An 18,949-nucleotide genomic window follows, 5' to 3' on the forward strand; every position below is an offset into this window, starting at 1 on the left:
CCGCGTCCCTCGCGCCGACGGATTACGTGACGGCGGCATGCTATCCCCCGGGATCGCAACTCACCCTGACCGCCACTCACCCTCAGCCCCACGTCGTTGATCCCGCGATGACGCCTACCTCGGCGCCGGTGCCGACTCCGACGTCGGCGTCGGGCCCCAACAACCCCGTCGCCATGAGCCAGCTGGGGACCGTCTACGCCACCAAGAGACGGCGTCGGAACGGAAAGAGGTCGGTGCGAGTCCGTTAAATCGATACGACAGACGGAACGAGAACGACTGATGTTATTTTGTGACTTGGGTACGGAAAGAAGGTGGTGCTACATGCGTGACACTCGGTCCTTTTTATCTCCGAGTCGTAAAACGATACAAGTCGTTCTCGTTTTCAAGTATTGAGATGAAGTGCGATGATCTGATGTATTTAGGATTAGAAATGCGTTTGGGAATATCAAATTGATGTACTTAAACAAGGACTTTAAATACTGAAAAGGAATATTAACCTTACAAATATAAAAAATAGGAGATAAACGGAGATTTATGTTTCAAAGGACTTCTGAAAACATATGAACATTACACGGCAGTGAGTTCTGCTCACAAAGAGAAGTAAATGTTTAATTAATGAGTAAGGTGATGTTGCACATTCATTCTAACGTAATTAAGCATAGTAGGTAATAATTATTAACTAAATAAATACGAGATCATAATGTAATTAAAAACAAGACAAAAAATATTAGTATATAAAAATCAACTTTTACGAAATATTAATAAACTACGACAGAAAATATCTCGCAAAAACCTCAAAGTTAGTTCTTTCAGTGTGATTTAACATTTTATGGTTTAATTGGCGAACGTTTTCCGCACGCTCGATTATTGAAGCGACTTAAAAAGCAGACTATGGGATTAGTTCTGAAAGGCTCCGAAGTATCGCAGTTCGAAACGCATACATAATTCACGCGTCCCATGCTAATGGGGACGAAGCCGAGTGTTCGCACGTAAAGTTGTGCGTTTGCTCGTAAAGTTAAGTCGATGACTGATTCACAGACGTACCTCAGTATTCATTCAGTTAGACGTCCTCGCATGAGTAACTTGAGTACGCTTACACTTGATTTTGTATTATTAATTGATTATAAACGGTCTATTATCATAGATTTTTACGAAATTATACTTTTATGAAAACATAATTAATATTTCTATTCTTTTATTATGGAATATTTTAAACATATTATTTTAATTTATTCGATAGTTAATCAAATATTATACGCGTTATATATTTGGTTGAATTAATATTAAAGTTTATTTGCTTTTTTCCTAAAACTATGTATGCCCAAGAAAAGTATAAAATAATAAGGATCTAATTCTGATTTAGTCATTTGTTTGATTCACGCATTTGTCAGTTTAGATTTGCTCAAAATTATTGTCTCTCATGGCTTATAAACTTAATAGGTTTATTTAATAGAAATTATATAATATTGTATTTCGAAAGTCTTTCTCTTGACTTTTCTGTAATTTCTTGTCTTTCAAGTTCCATTCGACATATGAAAACGATAATCGCATTATCATTAAAATAATGCTTCTATCGCAAAAGGAAATAATGTTCAGTACCATGAAGCAGTTTTCAAGGCGTAATAATAGATGCGCATCACAAAAGATCCGTCGTTACGTTCATAATGTTGCGACTGATGACCGACGAAATTGCAGGTGCACGGGTCGCCAGAAAATGTTGTTTCCTATGCATATGCGGCGAATTAGATAGAAGCCAGAAGCCTGCAAACGATCATTTGTGATTTGTCAGACAAGATACGGTTACATATTAACAATGATGGGGCCGGAATAAGATGTCGCGTGTTTGTTTGTTCTGGAACACGTGTATCAGGCTATTTTTCCCGCATCAAATCGAACGTGCGATGCTCCTTCTTTGTGCTTTCTGTCTCACGCCAATTTAGTTTTTCTAGACGCAAACTGTTACACCACGACTATTCGAGGAAACTTTAATGCAGTGTAAGTTCCTATCTGCTTATAGAGATACGTACATTTGTGTTTAACGAAACACTCAACAATTATGTATTTCGTAATATTATTAGAAAGCATCCTGTGTAGTTTGATCTAAATGCAATTTTATCTGTCAAAATATCAAGTTGGTTAATAAGTCTACAGAATCTTATGTAATGCATATATTACATTTAAAAAGTAATTCATATATTTTGATATTTCTTATTCTCGTGAGACATAATAGAAACATTAATTTATGATTTTTTTTTAATTTTTACTCGATATTTTATCATGTTGATGTAGTTGAGTTTGATAATTGATGTGTTCTAAAAGTTTTGTTACGTTTAATCAAGCTCGCGTGTGTTAATGGAATTAAGATTGGCAGCACTTGCATAGGTATGCGTAGTTCTCCCGTTGTTCTGTAGTTTAGTAGGTTGATTGCTTAAAAAAGAAGTGTGAGCAAATTGGCAAATAATTAGACAAGTAGAAACGTTTAAACTTTCAAAATTCCGCTTTAAGAATACTTACGTGTTACTCATTGAATATTAATATACAATTGATATTTCCAAAAGTAGTATATAATGCTCTATATTCCATTTTCTGCAAAATAACACGATTTCGTCGAATGGTAGATGAAAAAATTAAAAATTAAACGAATATTTTTTACAAAATATTAAGTAAAGAATTGTGACTGAGAAATAACAAGTAAAAAAGAGATATTCAAAACGAATCTTGGTGCTTAATAATTGTTTTTACGTGAATCTTACATTTTCCCGATTATTATCTTGAAACACAGTCCTAAACCAAAGCTGGAGTACGTAATATTACAAATTAAATTAGCAAGTAACATAATAATACAGAAACTAATTTTAAAATATTTTAAAAAAAAATATTTTGTAAAAAAAAATTAAAAACACCATACTTACAGTTAACACACGTAATTAGTGCCATAAACTTGCCGAAGAAATCGCAACGTCGATTTAGCTAAAAAGAAGAAAACAGGTGCATTGCGTTAGTATCTCATTGCGTTAGCAAATCGAGTGCCAGAGAATTTTTTCATCGCTTCGCGCCGCGAGATTGTGTGTTTCGCTCGGACGCTTGAGAAATTAAGGCAATCTGCACCAATCTGGTAAGCTCTTAATCCTTTCATGACGCTCTCGCATGCTCCCAGGTGCTTCTCTTTCGCCCGCGAGCACGCGCCCGCGTGCGTGAGTGCGTACACGCGCGTTATCGTGCGGGTGTGTGCGAATCGCGAGGGGTTGCTGAGTCGCACGGGTTGTACGTGCGGCACGGCGCGTTCGATGCATCAAAAAGAGGATGCACCCAGGGTAGTCGGCCGCTAAGCCGACAGAGATGGAGCGGCTCGGCTGATTGCGTAGAAGCGGAAGACTAAAATCTTACCGAGCCGAAGTCTCTCCTTCGAGCTCCCGGCTCTTCTTCCGAGCCGCGTCTTCCGCAACCTTGTTAACCTCGGAATGGATCGCGGTTGCAACGACGCATTGCAGACGCACTTCCAAATGCAGAGTACTTCGCAGACTCGCCGGTACTCAAGGCGAACGTGTGCGAAGGCTAGCCACTGATATACGTATACAGGGTAGACCATTAACTTCAACCACTTGACGTCTTGTGTGCCCACTTAAATGTCTTCATAAAGTATCGCGAGGCAGGAGGCATGATTAATTTACTGAATTAATTTTTGAAGGCTGTCTCGGAACTTTTATTTAATATATCGTACGTTTTCTCATTGAAAAAACAAAACTTTGACTTTTCATGAACGGTGGTTTCATGGAATGGCTTCATGGATTTTTGTAAATTTATAGAAAAGTATGTAACGTGGCGAATTTAGTTTTTTAAACAAAATAAGTTTTTAAAAGGAATAAAAAAAGGAAAAAAATGTTTGTTTTGAAATATAAAGATACATGCAATTAGTATCACTATATATATATATATATATATATATATATATCAATCGGTGCGAATCGCGAGGGGTATCTATTTTTACTTTGATAATAAGTGTAGCCACGGACATACTTCAATGATAACTGTACTAAAATCTACAACAAAAGAAATTTGTATAATTGCTTCACACATTTAAACTGATATACCTACATTATCACTGCTTCTAATAAGTTCTAATCAATGTGTGTATCGTTAATTTAACTAAAATAATAAAGTTAAACAATCCAACTCAAGAAATGTATTGATTCAAATTTAAATGCGTTAATATGGACGTTGTTCACTTCGTGATTAAGCAATTCAATTACAGAAATAGATTGATTTATATTTTGACGTAGATGAAAGTTATAGAAAATAATAGAACGATATTCGACACAAGAGATTGAGTTACCATTGCTCCTTTGATATTTGTAACATTGTAAGGGTTTATTCGAATATTTATTCAAGCAGGATACACAATGTATTCCTACGATTACGATCGTGGACCCGCAGGCTCAAGAAGCGTCAATTTCTCGGCGTTGAAGACGATCTCCTTCCTCCCCCGTAGCTCCGAGATCAACGTGTCACGTTGAGTAATCGGTCGAACCCTTTTCCAGTTCACGTAGGTGCCTTCTACGGTGAGGAGCGTACCCCGTGATCGCGCTAAGGATCACGAACGAGCGTAATGGAGTTTTAAACGGTCGTTCGCGAGGCATACGGGCAACGATCGGCGATCTTCTTCTCATTCCTTTCCCTCGAGTCGTCTTTGATACGAGAGAGGGGAAAGAGAGGAGCACGGAGAACGAACGGGGTTCTATGCCAGAAAATGCCCGCAGGGTTTCAGCCCGGTTCGTTCCCTTACGCTTCTTCGGTTGCTTCGGCTCCTAAGGATCCCTTCGCTCAAAGAAGTCCTTCCCTCGGGCTCCGCCGGTCCTAGGCGAATGCACCTTAGAAGGTATATAAGCACGCGTTTAAAGTGTCATTCTGTGAAATTCCATTTCGACTGATACCATTTCGCGCGGGCAGTATATCGCTTTGTTTCGATCTCCGAATGTGCGAATGAATTATCAAAGACTGCGACGATCGATAAAGCTATTGTGTATAGCGCTGGATGTCGTGTACAGCGAGGCTTTCCCGATTTAATAAATACTGCTGAGAATACTTAGCGTTAGTTGTATACAATTTTAACATTGTCGTGGTTTACGAGTGCGGAATGCAATTTATTCAAACTTTTGTTTGCAAAAAATGATAAATTATGTATATCACGCTGAAATTTTTCTTTAAAATAATAATGTGTTTTTAATATCTGTGATTGTTTGAATTATACGAATTGTGAGAAAGAGGATTTCATCGCAGAAGCAGATTCTTCAAATTACACGGAAAGCAGTCTCGTTAAAGTATCTAAAAATTTAGCTACGGATAATTTGTTGAAAATTATCAAAATAATTATGTAGGATGCTCAAGCTGATAACTAAAATATCAAAATCTTTTGCAGTATCTACATAAATTACCTTGATAGTTTACAATTATTTTCAGATCTGTATCTAACTGAATTTTCAAATATTTCAGCAAAATCGTTTCTTTCCGTACGCAATATGCTAATCAATACGTCATGATAAAATCTCTACTATACTTCTCTTTTATTCTTTACTTGTTTTCTACTTGCCAATTACTTTCACTTCGAAAATCGCATCACAGACCATCTTGACAGCTACTTAACTCTAACAAGAAGTATCCAAGCGAAGAACCGTTGAACATCGTATCATCCTCGTACCTCGAGCACCGAAAGTCCTGTAAAATGTCCAGGCCGCGGGGTTTGTCAACGTCAAGGGAACGTTATCGCTAACGATCGGACGTGAACTTGCTGTCGAGTTTCCCCCAAAATTCTGTCGAGTTCGGGGAAGCGGACGAGCGCAGCGCGATGCTGCGCGTACAGTGCTCGCCGCGGCCTAATGACAGCAGCTTCTATAATTTGGAGTTTTTGAGCGAACAGCCAAATTACCGGCGCAGGGAGGGATTACTGTTATTACACGCGGCCGCGGACTCAGTCGAAACCTGATTATACTTCAGTCAGTCTCTCTCTCCCGATCTTGACCCGTTCGTTCGACTGTCAGCTCTTCGCTCTCGTTCACCTCCACGGCACTTCTCCACGAGACGGACAGGCCTTCTCTCTCTTTTTCTTTCTCAGTCCATCATTCGCGCGATTCCACCTCCGAACGATCCTTTAACCACGCAAATCGCACTCCGCCGCCCTACTCACTGGAAGCACGATCTAGTATCTCGCCCATTAGCAGTTTCGAGATTCTTTCGCGCGACACCGGTAGTCACGTAGAGATGCATACGTCAGAGTATTCTCTTTCACAGGTGTTTATTAGTTGTCAAAATTATAGATTAAACAGATTTGATCAATGATGGAACGTATGAGTGCACAAAATTATTTTTATAAATTATTTCTTAACTTACATATTGTATTTTAGTAGAGTAAGATTAAAGTCAGATAGTAAACATATAAAAGTGTATTAAATTTTTATTAACATCATTAAAATTGACGGTCAATGTAAAACTTGTGATGTTATTTTCAGTTTGTGATTGCGTTTCAAGTCCCTCAAACCGAATTAGTGCTAGTTTATATAATAGAATGAAAAAATGTATTTACAAATTTGCATATGAACTTTATCAAACATTGAGATCCGCTTTGATTGAAAATAGGATTATTTCTTTTTTTGATTAGGATGATATTTTTTTCTGCAAATTTATTAAATTTAAAATCAGAGGACAAACTATAAAAAGATTTAGTAATTCTTTGTAAAAAAAAACTTGTTTACAATGATTCACTGATGATTTTTCAATTACAACGAGGAAACGAGAGAACCGAAAATTCTCACTGAATATCGTAAGTAACGTGAAGGCGTAGCAGGATCATTCGAACTAAGGTCGATGATTTTTTGATGGATAGCTGCCATCGTCTTAGGTTTCGGCTGATTAGTTCTTAAGTAATTGCCGCGCATCCTTACGGCCTTATAACGTGCGTTTATAGCCCTGTAATGAACCCGCTTCTGAGACCTTTGCTCCATTCAACCAGTCGAAGACTGTAGCCGAAGCCTCTGAGGCGTGCCAAGATTTTCCTTATACATTAAGCATCACCGATACTTATACAATATATGCTACATTTATTTACGCTATCGGCTAAATAGGATCACAAATCGATTTTATCATTAACGATTAATTGTATGGCTCGGAGATATTTAACCGACGCTCGATGAAGGACTATAATATACATCCAAGTGTTCTGAGAAGACGATAGTCTATACTAGATATAAATATTAAATTAGAAGTTGTGTTTTTTTTCTCATTCAACGAGTTGCAAATTAATTCATAATGTTTGTGTCTATAGATGACGCTCTGCACAATTTATGCAATATAATTTTTAGTCGGTCTACATGCTAGAGATAAATATAGGACTCAACTCGTAAAATTGAACGTATTCTTTCAATCGGACGTATTTCACATAAGTACACATTTCTCCCCGTTATAAATTTCGTTTGTTAGTAAAAATAGATTCGTCTGATTTCTCACATACCACCCGCGATATCATTTTGCATTAAAGGAGGATATCGCTTACCTACTTTCTACATAGTAGACGCGCGCGCTGTAATTTAATAGACTTCCCTTAGTCAGCGCCGTGATGCGTTGCGGCCGTGTAGGTACAATACAAATAGCGTTCGCGACAAGAGGATTATTGGTGGTGGGCATAACTCCCGTGGCATAGCCACACCCAGCAGATTTAACACCTCGTATCCAATTATAAAGATACCCCTTGTCGCACGTGTGATTGATGCTGCATTATGTATAGCCGTTGCTCCCGAAATGCCTTGTATAGTAATAGTGAATTGCCACTATAAGAACTGTCTACGGTCGGTATTTATAGTCAGTTCTTATTTCAAGACCGTCTTGAGTAATGTCTTAAAACGCTAATGCGGCCCTCTGATTGGTTCGTGACATCTCAAGACAGAACTTGAGAAGTCTTGAATATAAGAACTGACTATGAATACTGGCCAATGAATAGAATTCCGGTATTAGCTTTGCCGGTACTCCATTATTCAAGATTCAATGTTTTTTAGATGCATGGAAAGAATGGTTTTGTCAGAGTATCACAAAATTCAGCTAAATACAGATCTGCAAATAATTTTGGACCATCAAAATAATTACGTAGGACTCTTTAGCGTTGATGACAATGCAGCAAAACATTTTTAGATTCTAGCAATTAATTTGAGCGTTCTACATAATTATTTTCAGATCTACTTATATCTAGATACATTTTTAGATATTTTGAACAAAATCTTCCTCTGTAGGGATCACTTTACTGAAACAATTTTTATTAAAACTGAAACATTAAAATCAATTAAAGCACGCCTTTTGAATTTGCTCTATAAATGTATACGTTTCATATTTTGTATCTCATTACGAACGTTGTCAAAATGAATTTTTAATTTAATCTTACCATATTGTTTCCACGCGTAAACATATTACCTCGATAATAATACCATTTGTACGTCTTTATGATTGCATTCATCACGTTTATGCGTTGCTCTCTAGAGAGCATTAAACAATCGACGATACGCATCGTGCGCATTCTCCAGTCGCGGTTGGTGCTGCGTTGCTTTTGGTGTTTCAAGAGTGCTGAATGGGCCGCACAGCAAGGAATATCCCGTCCTCGCGTGGTTACGGCACTGAATAGAGCCATAACGAAGTGAAACGCGCAGGTGAATTTATGCTGCAGGAACGGAGGCGCCCGACGAGGAGACCAATAAGCGCCGAAACGCCTTCGAGCTTCGAGAGAGAGAGAAAAAGTATCCATCTTGGAAGTGAACTCTAAAGGGACAAGATGGATAAAAAGAGACAGGACAGACGAAATGGCATACCTATAGAAAGAAAGGAGAGATGTCGAACCCGGAGCTTTCAAACTTCATAATCTCGAATGACCAATTTCGATGTACGATAAGAAGTTATACAGCTTCGTATTCATAATGACGATTTTATTTACTTGATGTTTGATGTTTTAATGAGAAATTTTTTTACATTTTACGATCACGATCTGCTGATCTGAGAAACGAGCTACCGTCGTATCTTTTTGAATGTATTGATATATGGAATCAGCACGGCTGTCCAACGAATATCTCCATTGATTTGCGAGGATTATTTTTCCATAAAACAATGCGTGAATATTCTATAAAAATGAATTAAATTTATAGATGCTAGTTTTGTTGTTAAATATTAGTTAGGTCTTAATTTAAATAAATTATTTACATTAGTCGTTGCAAAAAAAAGTATAGAAAGAAACAAAGAGGTCAGTACCTGTTTAGAAAAAAGTCTTCAAATTCAAGTTTTTTTTAATCACAATAAAAAAAACTCAGATTAAAAAATTTTTCTAAATAGGTACTGGCTTAAAAATTTTTTTATACTTTCTCGAGTATAAAGAGCAGAAAAATCTCCTTGAAGTTGTTATAATTGGACCAATTGTATTGCACGACACAGTTAAAAGCTTGAATATGGAACATCGTTATCGCGTATCGCTGTTATTCATTGCGTTATGCCACCAACAACGCATGTGCTTCAATTTCTGTGTTGACTTCCTCCAACGAATTATACGAATTTCGTTACACTTTCTTAAATGGTATTTAAATTTCGCGTTATCAGGCGCGGCAATCTGTCGGGAGAGAATTTAAATATAAATAGTTGCGGGATATGTGTCGCCTTGCGTCTCGTTGGTATTTCTCGGAGTACACCTCCGTCGCACCATTACCCTTTCAAATGTAACATTGGTAAGGCGTTTCGCGATGAAGGCGATTACGAGTTTTCCCAGCCATTAAAACTATAGAATCCCCGTCTCGGAAAGCAAAAGTAATGATAGTATCGTCGCATACTTAATTTATCTTGTTATATGTCATATTTGCCAAATATCTTAATTTTATTTTACAATGCAATCACTCTTTTTTTTTTATCTTCTCCTGAGATCTGGCATATCTTTGCATTTATTTAAAATAGACGAATTTCGTTTCGATATTGAAACATGTGAAAAAACTTCTCAGACAACAAGCATGTTTAAAAGATGGTTACAAAAACGTTTTTTTAGACACGCCTGTTAATTGTTTGGGTTTCTATATTTATTCGTATATTATATAAAAATCTGACTTTATCGAAATCGGAATTGATTTTAAACTCGATTATTTGACATAATTGAGCTATTAAAACTCATCGTAGCGAAAAATCATCTGATCGACATAATCAGATATTTCGAGGTGGAATTCGAGACTCTGTTTCGCAAGAAGCGGCCCTGGCACTGGTCGGTAACGATGTATCTCATTCGGCTTCGGACCCGGCCCGAGCCTGGGGCCCAGCCGGTCCGGTAAGGCGCTGTGTGTTTAACTATTCAATAATTCATCCCGCCATTCATCACCAGCCGAGTGTAAAATTTATCTTATTTTTATGTATTGGCCCCCTCCAGTTCGCGGCACCATGCATCAACCTCTTATTAGCCGCGATTTGTTTGGTGCGCGCGGCATCCAAATCCCATTGTGCCGATTTGTCGAGTCGCGCGCGAACACGTTCCTAACTCGTTGATATGGGCCTCGAGACCCGAATATGCCCTTTTTCTCGGAAATTTGTGCACCGGAATAAAAAACAGGAACGATCATTGGCCTCGAGTCCGAATACGTTGACTTTCCGCTTGTCTAGTATTCGCCGAATTACACGATGCACGAGCGATAAATTGAAAAGCATTCAAAACTTGGATGCAGTTTTGTGATATTAATGAAAATTAATAATTTAAACAAGTAATTAAATCTCAATTATCACTTTTTTTATATTACAAGTTTTTAAATAATAAAAGTTTTTGTTTTGATGAAATATTTAATCAAAATGTATATTTCTGATTTTCTTAGTTTCATTTTAAACTAATGCAATTTTTATATATTTTACATAATATTATATAATATATGTGCATATACATATTATATATTTTCTGTATTGTCATGTTTTTTTTTTTGTAAAATCTTAGTGAGAAAATATGGAAGAATGATTGTTTATGTGTCTTTACATATACAAGGCATAGAATATTATCTATTTTTATAGTAATTATTAAACTGTGGAAGTTTATGCAAAATACTTAACTGAATGTTTTGCATAAAATGCATATTTTGCAATTTTGTAAATTTACAGATGGCAATCTCAATCTTTTTACTTCACCTTTTAATAACTCTTTAACGAACAACGATTGACTACTAAAACTGTCCGATAGTTAATATTCAGTTAAGTATTTTGCATAAAGTTCCGCAGTCTAGTAATTATATATTAGCAAATAATATATATAAAAAGAAACTTTATCAGAGATCGTGAGAATGTACTCCGAAACGTGGGATTCAAATATTTGCTGTAAGCGAACTAGAACTTCTAAATTTAGATTGTAAATTCCGGAGAGGCGGCATCATTATGCGTAATTTATGTTGCGTCCTTCTCCACAGTTGAATAAGACATAACCGTGTTATTCTACGTTTTTCGTTGATAACTATGCTAGCTATTACCAAATGGCTAATTCGTTATGGAAGAGTAACAATAATGTGATTTAAATTGCTAATGGCTTGGACAAGCTTTGGTATTCGCTCCAACAAGAATTTTTCTGTATTCTTAAGAGAGAAAGGAGGGAACTTTTGAAATCTTATTCTAGATCTTCTTCAACTATTGCTAATTGGACTTTATTTAAAAAAAAATTCTTCGATATTTGTCTTCTGGATTTATTTTAAAATGCTATTGTCAAGAAATTTTATACTAATGATTAGAAACTTCCAAGTAGAAGATATCAATCATTTTAAATGTGTCGCAAAGTTTATCGTTGAGCAAGTATACTTATACCTGATAATTTTCAGACATACCTATATTTGCCGAGTTAATTTAAATTTCCGTTTTTATCTTACGTCGGATATTATTATAATATCCAGTTCCACAAGACTTTCACGCGAAGACTGATTTCGTTGTTGATTCGTCTCGTTCAGTGAGCGTTTTTTCGAACCATTTCGCGGAGCGTCGCTTTTTGTTATTTGTCGAAGGTCGATAATTAGCGGCAATCGTTTCGCGGCAATTTAGTCATTTATTCGTTACACGAAGAAGACGCCGATGTATGACACCGGCGGCCCGACTCGGCCGTTCGGTTCTCTGGCGTAGCGAGCACTTCCTGTGCCAAGCAGAGATGGGTATTCTCATTGTCATTACGTCACCAGAGGCTGTCATTTGGTTTTTCAAGCGTCCGTTTTTCTCACCGCGAGAATAGAGGGCTTGATGATCGTAATTACACATGGCTATCCTCGGAGAAGGATAGGCGGATTAAGGCTGCTGCATATGCGTGTGTACAATTTCCCTTCAAGAAACATAGCTTATTGAACCCCGAAAGCAACATGAAGTTATTTCACGAATTAACGATGCATTTAATGTTGCTGAGAATTTGCCAGCTTAAGTTCCGATTAAGAACGATAGGATCAGATAAGAAACAATCAATCAATTTATCAAAAATTCTTGCTGCTTATTTGTGACACTGCAAATCTTTAATCCAACACAATTTATAGATGTGAAAACATATATATTATTAAAATAAGAACATAAAGTTAAATAATTATTATAAAATTGAAACAATGTAAGAAATATTTTAGGATAAGAGAATTAATGTCATTTAAACGTCAAAGTGACGACAAATAACGTCGGATTATTTACTGGGAACTTCAACGTCAGTCAAATAAATTGTAGCTGATATAGCAATAAAAACACAGAAATCTAAAAGTGGCATTTAAAAATATTTACAAAGAATTGTAATTATGTTAAGTAGTCTTTTTATATTATTGTCGCTATTGTTTATTCGTAAAGTGCATAATTCGTAAACTGATTTCCTGTGAATACGTCTTGCTAATTAGGCAGTCCTGTCATTAGTTCAAGTACCACCGCTGCCCTTCTTTCGTGACAGAATTCACTCCCCGTGTCGCACTCTGTATACCCGATGGTTGGCGTATCCTGAATTCGCCTTCCTATTAGGGTGTGGCTTACTCCCCAGGCACAACGAAATTGGTGCTGGTGCCAGTTCTCTTGTAAGGTTTAACAAAATTAACGTATGGCACTTTTTTGTTCTCAAAGTTTTCATAAATATTAATCTTCCAGAAACGTAAGCCTGATTTCATGATATTAGATTAAATGTTGTATTATTATCTAAAACAACATTTTTTATGTAATTTTTATCACTTTATTTTTTAGTATTCAATAAGCATAAAAAATAACTGAAATTAATTGTAGGAAGTGGATATAAATAATGACGAATAGATGATATATATATACGTTAAATATATATTAAAGATTCACAGATTTTATTTATATATAATTAATTTAGTCTATTCAGAAGAAGTTTGAGATTAAATTATTATGCTTTTATAAGTTCCGTCATGTTTGTCTGTCATTAAATTTATAGTTTCTTGCACCCTCCTTACAAGTCTATTGAAAATCACGTGAGAATTTGCTATAAGAAAATGACAGATCTAAGTAACGGGACCTTCGTGAACTCGACATATGTCAACACTGACGACTATATATCATCGTATTTCTTGAAGTAAACTCGTTAGAAATAGTTAGTTTCTGTCTTCACGTTCATAATACATGTTTATACGTGTAATATACCTAATAATATTTTGCAACAAAGTAACAAACTAACTTTTTTATTAACGTGCAACTGATATCTTTTTTATATTTAAATCCTGATGTAAATTTAAATTAAACTGTTAGCGCAAGATTACTTCCTCGTTAGATTAATTACAAAATATTCTCTGATGGTTTAAATTAATATATATTTTTAATAATATAATTGCATTTTTTGAAATACAGTGAAATATACTCCAATAGGATGGACTCTGTTTTGCGATTTTGCGATTGAAGCTATCAGGGAGACTTCCGTTCCGTTTCGATGCGACTAATGCAACGCGTCCCGGATAAGTTAAGGGAACCAACGGTTAGTTCGTCGTCGCGCTGCATCCCTTCATTTCGCCATCCGCTCGTTTCAGTAGAATTTGCATTTCAGAAACGCGAGATTGGGCGGTAGAAAGATAGAGCTAATGCTCACGGGGCGGCGAGCCGCGCCGTGTAAACACAGGGTAGCTCGGAGCCCCTTTTCGACTTCACATCATCTTCCGTTGTAGTTTTACGTCGAGCTTTCTGTTTTTGGTGTAAAAGAGAGACTACTGGTGAACCTTGAAATGCGGGGTTGCACCGAGCAACGCTATTTTAGGCAATTTAACCCTTCTGTTTTTTTTAAAGATAAAAAAATGAAGATTAACTCGATAGATCTTGCTTTTCTGTCTTCAATCGTTTTCATTCCGCAAACGAAAGTAATATCGACTCTTAGCACAAATGGCAAAAAATAATTCTTTCGTATTCAACGTTTATATAAAAAATAGATATTATATATTAATTTTGAAGAAAGAATTTATTAATTTTTAACATTGTAAAAATTCTGGTAATTTGCTGTTTCCGTTTGTAATTTTTTTTTATTTCCTAAGATATAAAGTGGGTAATTGGTTTGGAATCTGATGTATTGCATAAGTTTAATAATGACAGATAATTTTATAAATTGATGTTGAAAAAAGTTGTGCAATTAAGAGGCAATTAAATTTCTCGTCATGCTTTAGTCCCCTCTCACCATTATTAGGTTCCCTCCTCAGTCCTTTAATTCTTTGATTCAGTGAAAGGCATATTTGCGTAAGAAATCAGACAGCGATTCTACGCCGTACATGATCAATCGCAGCGAAAAGTAGCCGATCGTTTTTCATCGCTGTTAATTGTCAGCAGTGCAAAACATGAAATTTGCTAACCACTCCTACGACGTTGGAAATTTTTTTCGAGGTGTTTAGTTACTCTTTTATAATAACTGATAAATTGAAATCGAATATAATGATTGATTATTTCATGATATATTTCATGCGTATCGACGAATTATATGAATATATAACATTGCGTGTCTCTAAAGGACGCTTTGACTCATATTCTATGCGTCGAAACGTGTAGCTTTATTTTTTAGCGAAGGAAGCGTGTAATGTATAAGCTAACTAGTATAGCCGCGAGGATCCCGACTGATGTAATTTGTTTTCCGTAACGTATAATGACGTAAATGCCTCGTATAATCTATTTGCGCTGATACATAGACATACGTTCCGTAATCGATACGATGCATACATATCTTAATAGTTTAATTTATGATCGTATTTCTCTCTCGTGGAGTTTAATCATAAATAAAATAAATTTTAATTTGTCTCTGTATCTAATAGATTACAAAACATTTGTAAAGTTGCAAATATACAAATTTGTGTCAACGTGTAATAAATATTAACTTATGAAGTAGAAATATGTTTATATATTTATAAAAATTTGCACGGAAAACACGATTTGCAGAAAGATTTAAAATTTGGCTGAATATAGACGTGAGAATAATTTTGTTGGAAACTTAAACATAATTATTTTAACGGTCCAATAAAATTATTTTTTTCTTTTTCAGATCTGTATTCAGTAAAATTTTAGATCTTTTAGCAAAATCGTTCTTTCCGTGTACGTTCGAGGATACGCGCGTTTGTTAAAAAAGTAAGAAACTAATTCTATCAAATTGTCGAACGAGCGACATCCTCGTGCAAAGTTAATTACTATTACCACACGGTAGTTGCGTGTAGGATATCTTTTGCAATGCGCATTGCACCTCTATTATTCTCTCAACCGGTATTATTACAGACTGACTTACGATTAGAGCGAATAGCTTTCGATTCACGTACAAAAATTATCTCAGAGTCTACACTACGAGCCGAATTCTTGTCCGTGCAATTAACTCTCAGGATCATACTTGGAATCGCGCGTGTTACGTCGCGAATGGGTAGCAATTAAAAAACTGTCGGAATATGTCCAGATTTAAAGACACTCAATTGAAGGTTTAATAATAGTGATCGTATACAGATAATTCTTGCTTCGTTAACAAACCCGTATTTACTGAATGTCCTGTTAAACAAAACTAGTATAAAGGCATATATATATGTCTTAATTATAGTGCAGAAAAACATGTTACATTAATAAGTCTCATTATTTAATATTTTTATTAATCTTACGGTAATTAATCTTACGATAACACAATACTTAATATTTAATTGCTGAAGCTTAATGGCATTTGGATGTATCATTGAAAAATTTTTTGATATTTCTGATATAGTAAAAATGTTTAATTTGGGAATATTTTAAATCGTTTAATTTTTGTATCCTTTTATTATCTATTTTTGGAGTAAATGAATTCGTAACGATTATCGCAAAATGGCAACTTACAGCGCACTGAATGGAAAAATATTACAAGGGGGCGTAGCTGTAAACAATTTATACAACTGCGATGTACATTTAGAGGCAAGTGGCGTAAAATAATCCCGCCTAGTGTATTGCAGCATCCTTGCTAACTTACATTAGATGCACATTTCGCACCACTTACTGACAGTTACAGTTTTACGCAATTATAGATCTAGTTCTTTTCCTGACGTTTAATTAATTAACGTTCCGCGAGAAATTGTGGAATGAATGTTTTCGCATAACATAAAAACGCGAGGAAACGCAATAATATACCGCAACGTTCAGATGGAATTATCAAAGTCCGAGATAAAAAATAGCTCGAAAAAATGACATTATTACTTAAATTCTTATGAAATAAATAAATAATAATCCCTGTTAAACAAAACGTGTCTTAATTACAAATTTTTTATGAATACGCATTTTTCTTAAAAAATATTCTGGAAAAGAGCAGTAAGACTTTTAAGACCAAAAATATGTTACGAACGTAGTAAAGTTTTTCATAAAAACGTGTATAAAATTACAAGGTTTATCGAGTAGTAGTTCTTGAAAGAAAGCGTTCGAATTGCACGCCGAGAGAATCGAGTCATATTATTCAATGACAGATTTGTAGGCTGTTTCGCCGGCCGTTTTACTCGCGTTTAGCGAATGACGGTGGAAATACAGTATACGGTGAATTGGTCGATGGCTATACGTCTAGATCAGGCGTTCGCGTCAGGTACGTAAATATAGATCGCTCCCGTCTCGAAGCTCCGACTTGTCTCACCAAGTACTCACCACCGCGCGTTCGACCACCTCTTTCTATAGCGATACTAGTGGCTACTACTATCTTGATACCCCTCCGCGCCGATCGCGAGCGTATCATTACCCCGCCTAGTGGCTAGCTCGGCAGATTACACGTCTGCGAGCCGAGTTTGGCTCAAGCTGACCCGACCTAACACGAATTTGTAACAACGATTGCGCCGGGATTTGCATGTTACCAGGCGGCATCGGTCATTTCAGAGAAAGAGAGAAAAGAAATCAAAATAATATTATTTTGGGGGTAACAATAGCGATGACGCTAATCAATGGTGTCGTCTATACGGTGAAGAATCTTGGTTATAAAAATCCGTATACAGCAATCTTTCAAGACTTGAAATTTTGGAATATAGTTATATACCACAAAAATGCATGGAAAGAGCAGTTTTGCTGAAGTATCTAAAGATTTAGTTAGATACGGAGTTGAAAATAATTTTGTTGGATTATTAAAATAATTATGTAAAGGACCCTCGAACTGGTTGTTAGAACTTTTTGCATTGTTCATCGTGCTTGATCCGAAATGTTTAGATACTTCAGCAAAATCATTTTTCCTTGAGGAAGAAAGCTTCGTAAAGAATAGCTGTTTATTTTATATTACAATTGACCAATATTTTATTATCATCCATATTACATTTCACAATGATAATTAAAATTTAATTTAAGATTAAATCTTTAAAAATCATATTTTTTTATATTTTTATACAGTATTGTATTACCGTATATTTTTACTTGTGCAATAAATGCTTTTCGTGCGTTGATTAGTTGCTATTGTATTCAGTTTTGATTATAGGAAACGTAATAAAAATAATTTCGAGCATTGGCCGTTCACTTTACTTTTTCGCGTAATTGGGTTAAACAAATCGCGTCGAAGTGGCAGTGACTCTCCTCGAATGCCTGCCGGAAGCGGCGCCGTTCGCTCATGTCCCACCTGCCAGTACTGGCGGGCATGAAATTATGCTAATTAAATATATCGAGCAACAAAACAGCGCTGTGCTCTCTTATATTTATATGGGCGTTGTCGAGGACTGTCGTTAAATATTTTTGGCAAAAATGCAAAGCGATACGAAAATTCGCAGAATCTCTCGAGAACGATTAAGTAAATTTTTCTGTTAATCGTTTCTTTAAAATATTTTTCATTAAAAACGTATTAAATCCAAATGTCATATCTTACAAGAAAATCAAACGACCGAAGAATTTTTATTTATTATATAATAAAATGTGTATGTCCAAAACGTTCAATTTTAAATGTGCGATAATTGAGTAAGAATGAACATCGAAGAGATGAGTTAACGTGCTCTAATTAGCGGGATTATGATCATATCGCGCGTGAGAACAGGTTGTTGTCATAATTGTTTAATGAAATCTGAAGAGTTAGATATTTATTGCGCGTTATCTATAAAACGCACCGTCCAATATATTGAATAACCTTGATTCGTATATGAATATCACTTAATTATAATTTTATTTGCGTACATCAAATTTTATATTTTAATAATTATTTTGTTTCTTCATATATAATTAAGGCCATTTTTTTCGAAAATTTAATTCAGCTGCTGGTATTACTAACTGAGAGTGACTGCATCGAGGCACTTTATTTGCAAATGTCAATCTTTAATACTTATCTGTGGGCCACTCAATGCACTCTCCTGTGCGTTGCTATCATAATTAATTTGCAGATATTATGCATACATGGCTTCAGGGACGATTAACAAATCGATTTATACTCAATATATATCAACTCTCGATATAATATAACGGGAGATATATAAAATCGACTGCGTTAATTTAAGATGACAAAGTCAAATCGACAATTGATGGGTGTGGAACAGGGTAATAA

At 35.7% G+C, this 18,949-nt stretch overlaps 1 protein-coding gene across 1 annotated transcript in view; it reads left to right on the top strand.

Annotated features, from left to right (window-relative positions):
- The first annotated feature begins 18 nt into the window (after positions 1-18).
- Positions 19-18,949, top strand: part of ss (aryl hydrocarbon receptor spineless) — a 204,610-nt gene continuing 185,679 nt past the window's right edge. Inside the window, exon 1 of the mRNA XM_018518023.1 lies at positions 19-229. Within this exon, the coding sequence (XP_018373525.1) occupies positions 108-229 (122 nt within the window). The 5' untranslated portion in view covers positions 19-107. The remainder of the gene's footprint in view (positions 230-18,949) is intronic.

Source organism: Trachymyrmex cornetzi, unplaced genomic scaffold (genome assembly GCF_001594075.2).
Source record: "Trachymyrmex cornetzi isolate Tcor2-1 unplaced genomic scaffold, Tcor1.1 scaffold73, whole genome shotgun sequence".
NCBI lineage: Eukaryota > Metazoa > Arthropoda > Insecta > Hymenoptera > Formicidae > Trachymyrmex > Trachymyrmex cornetzi.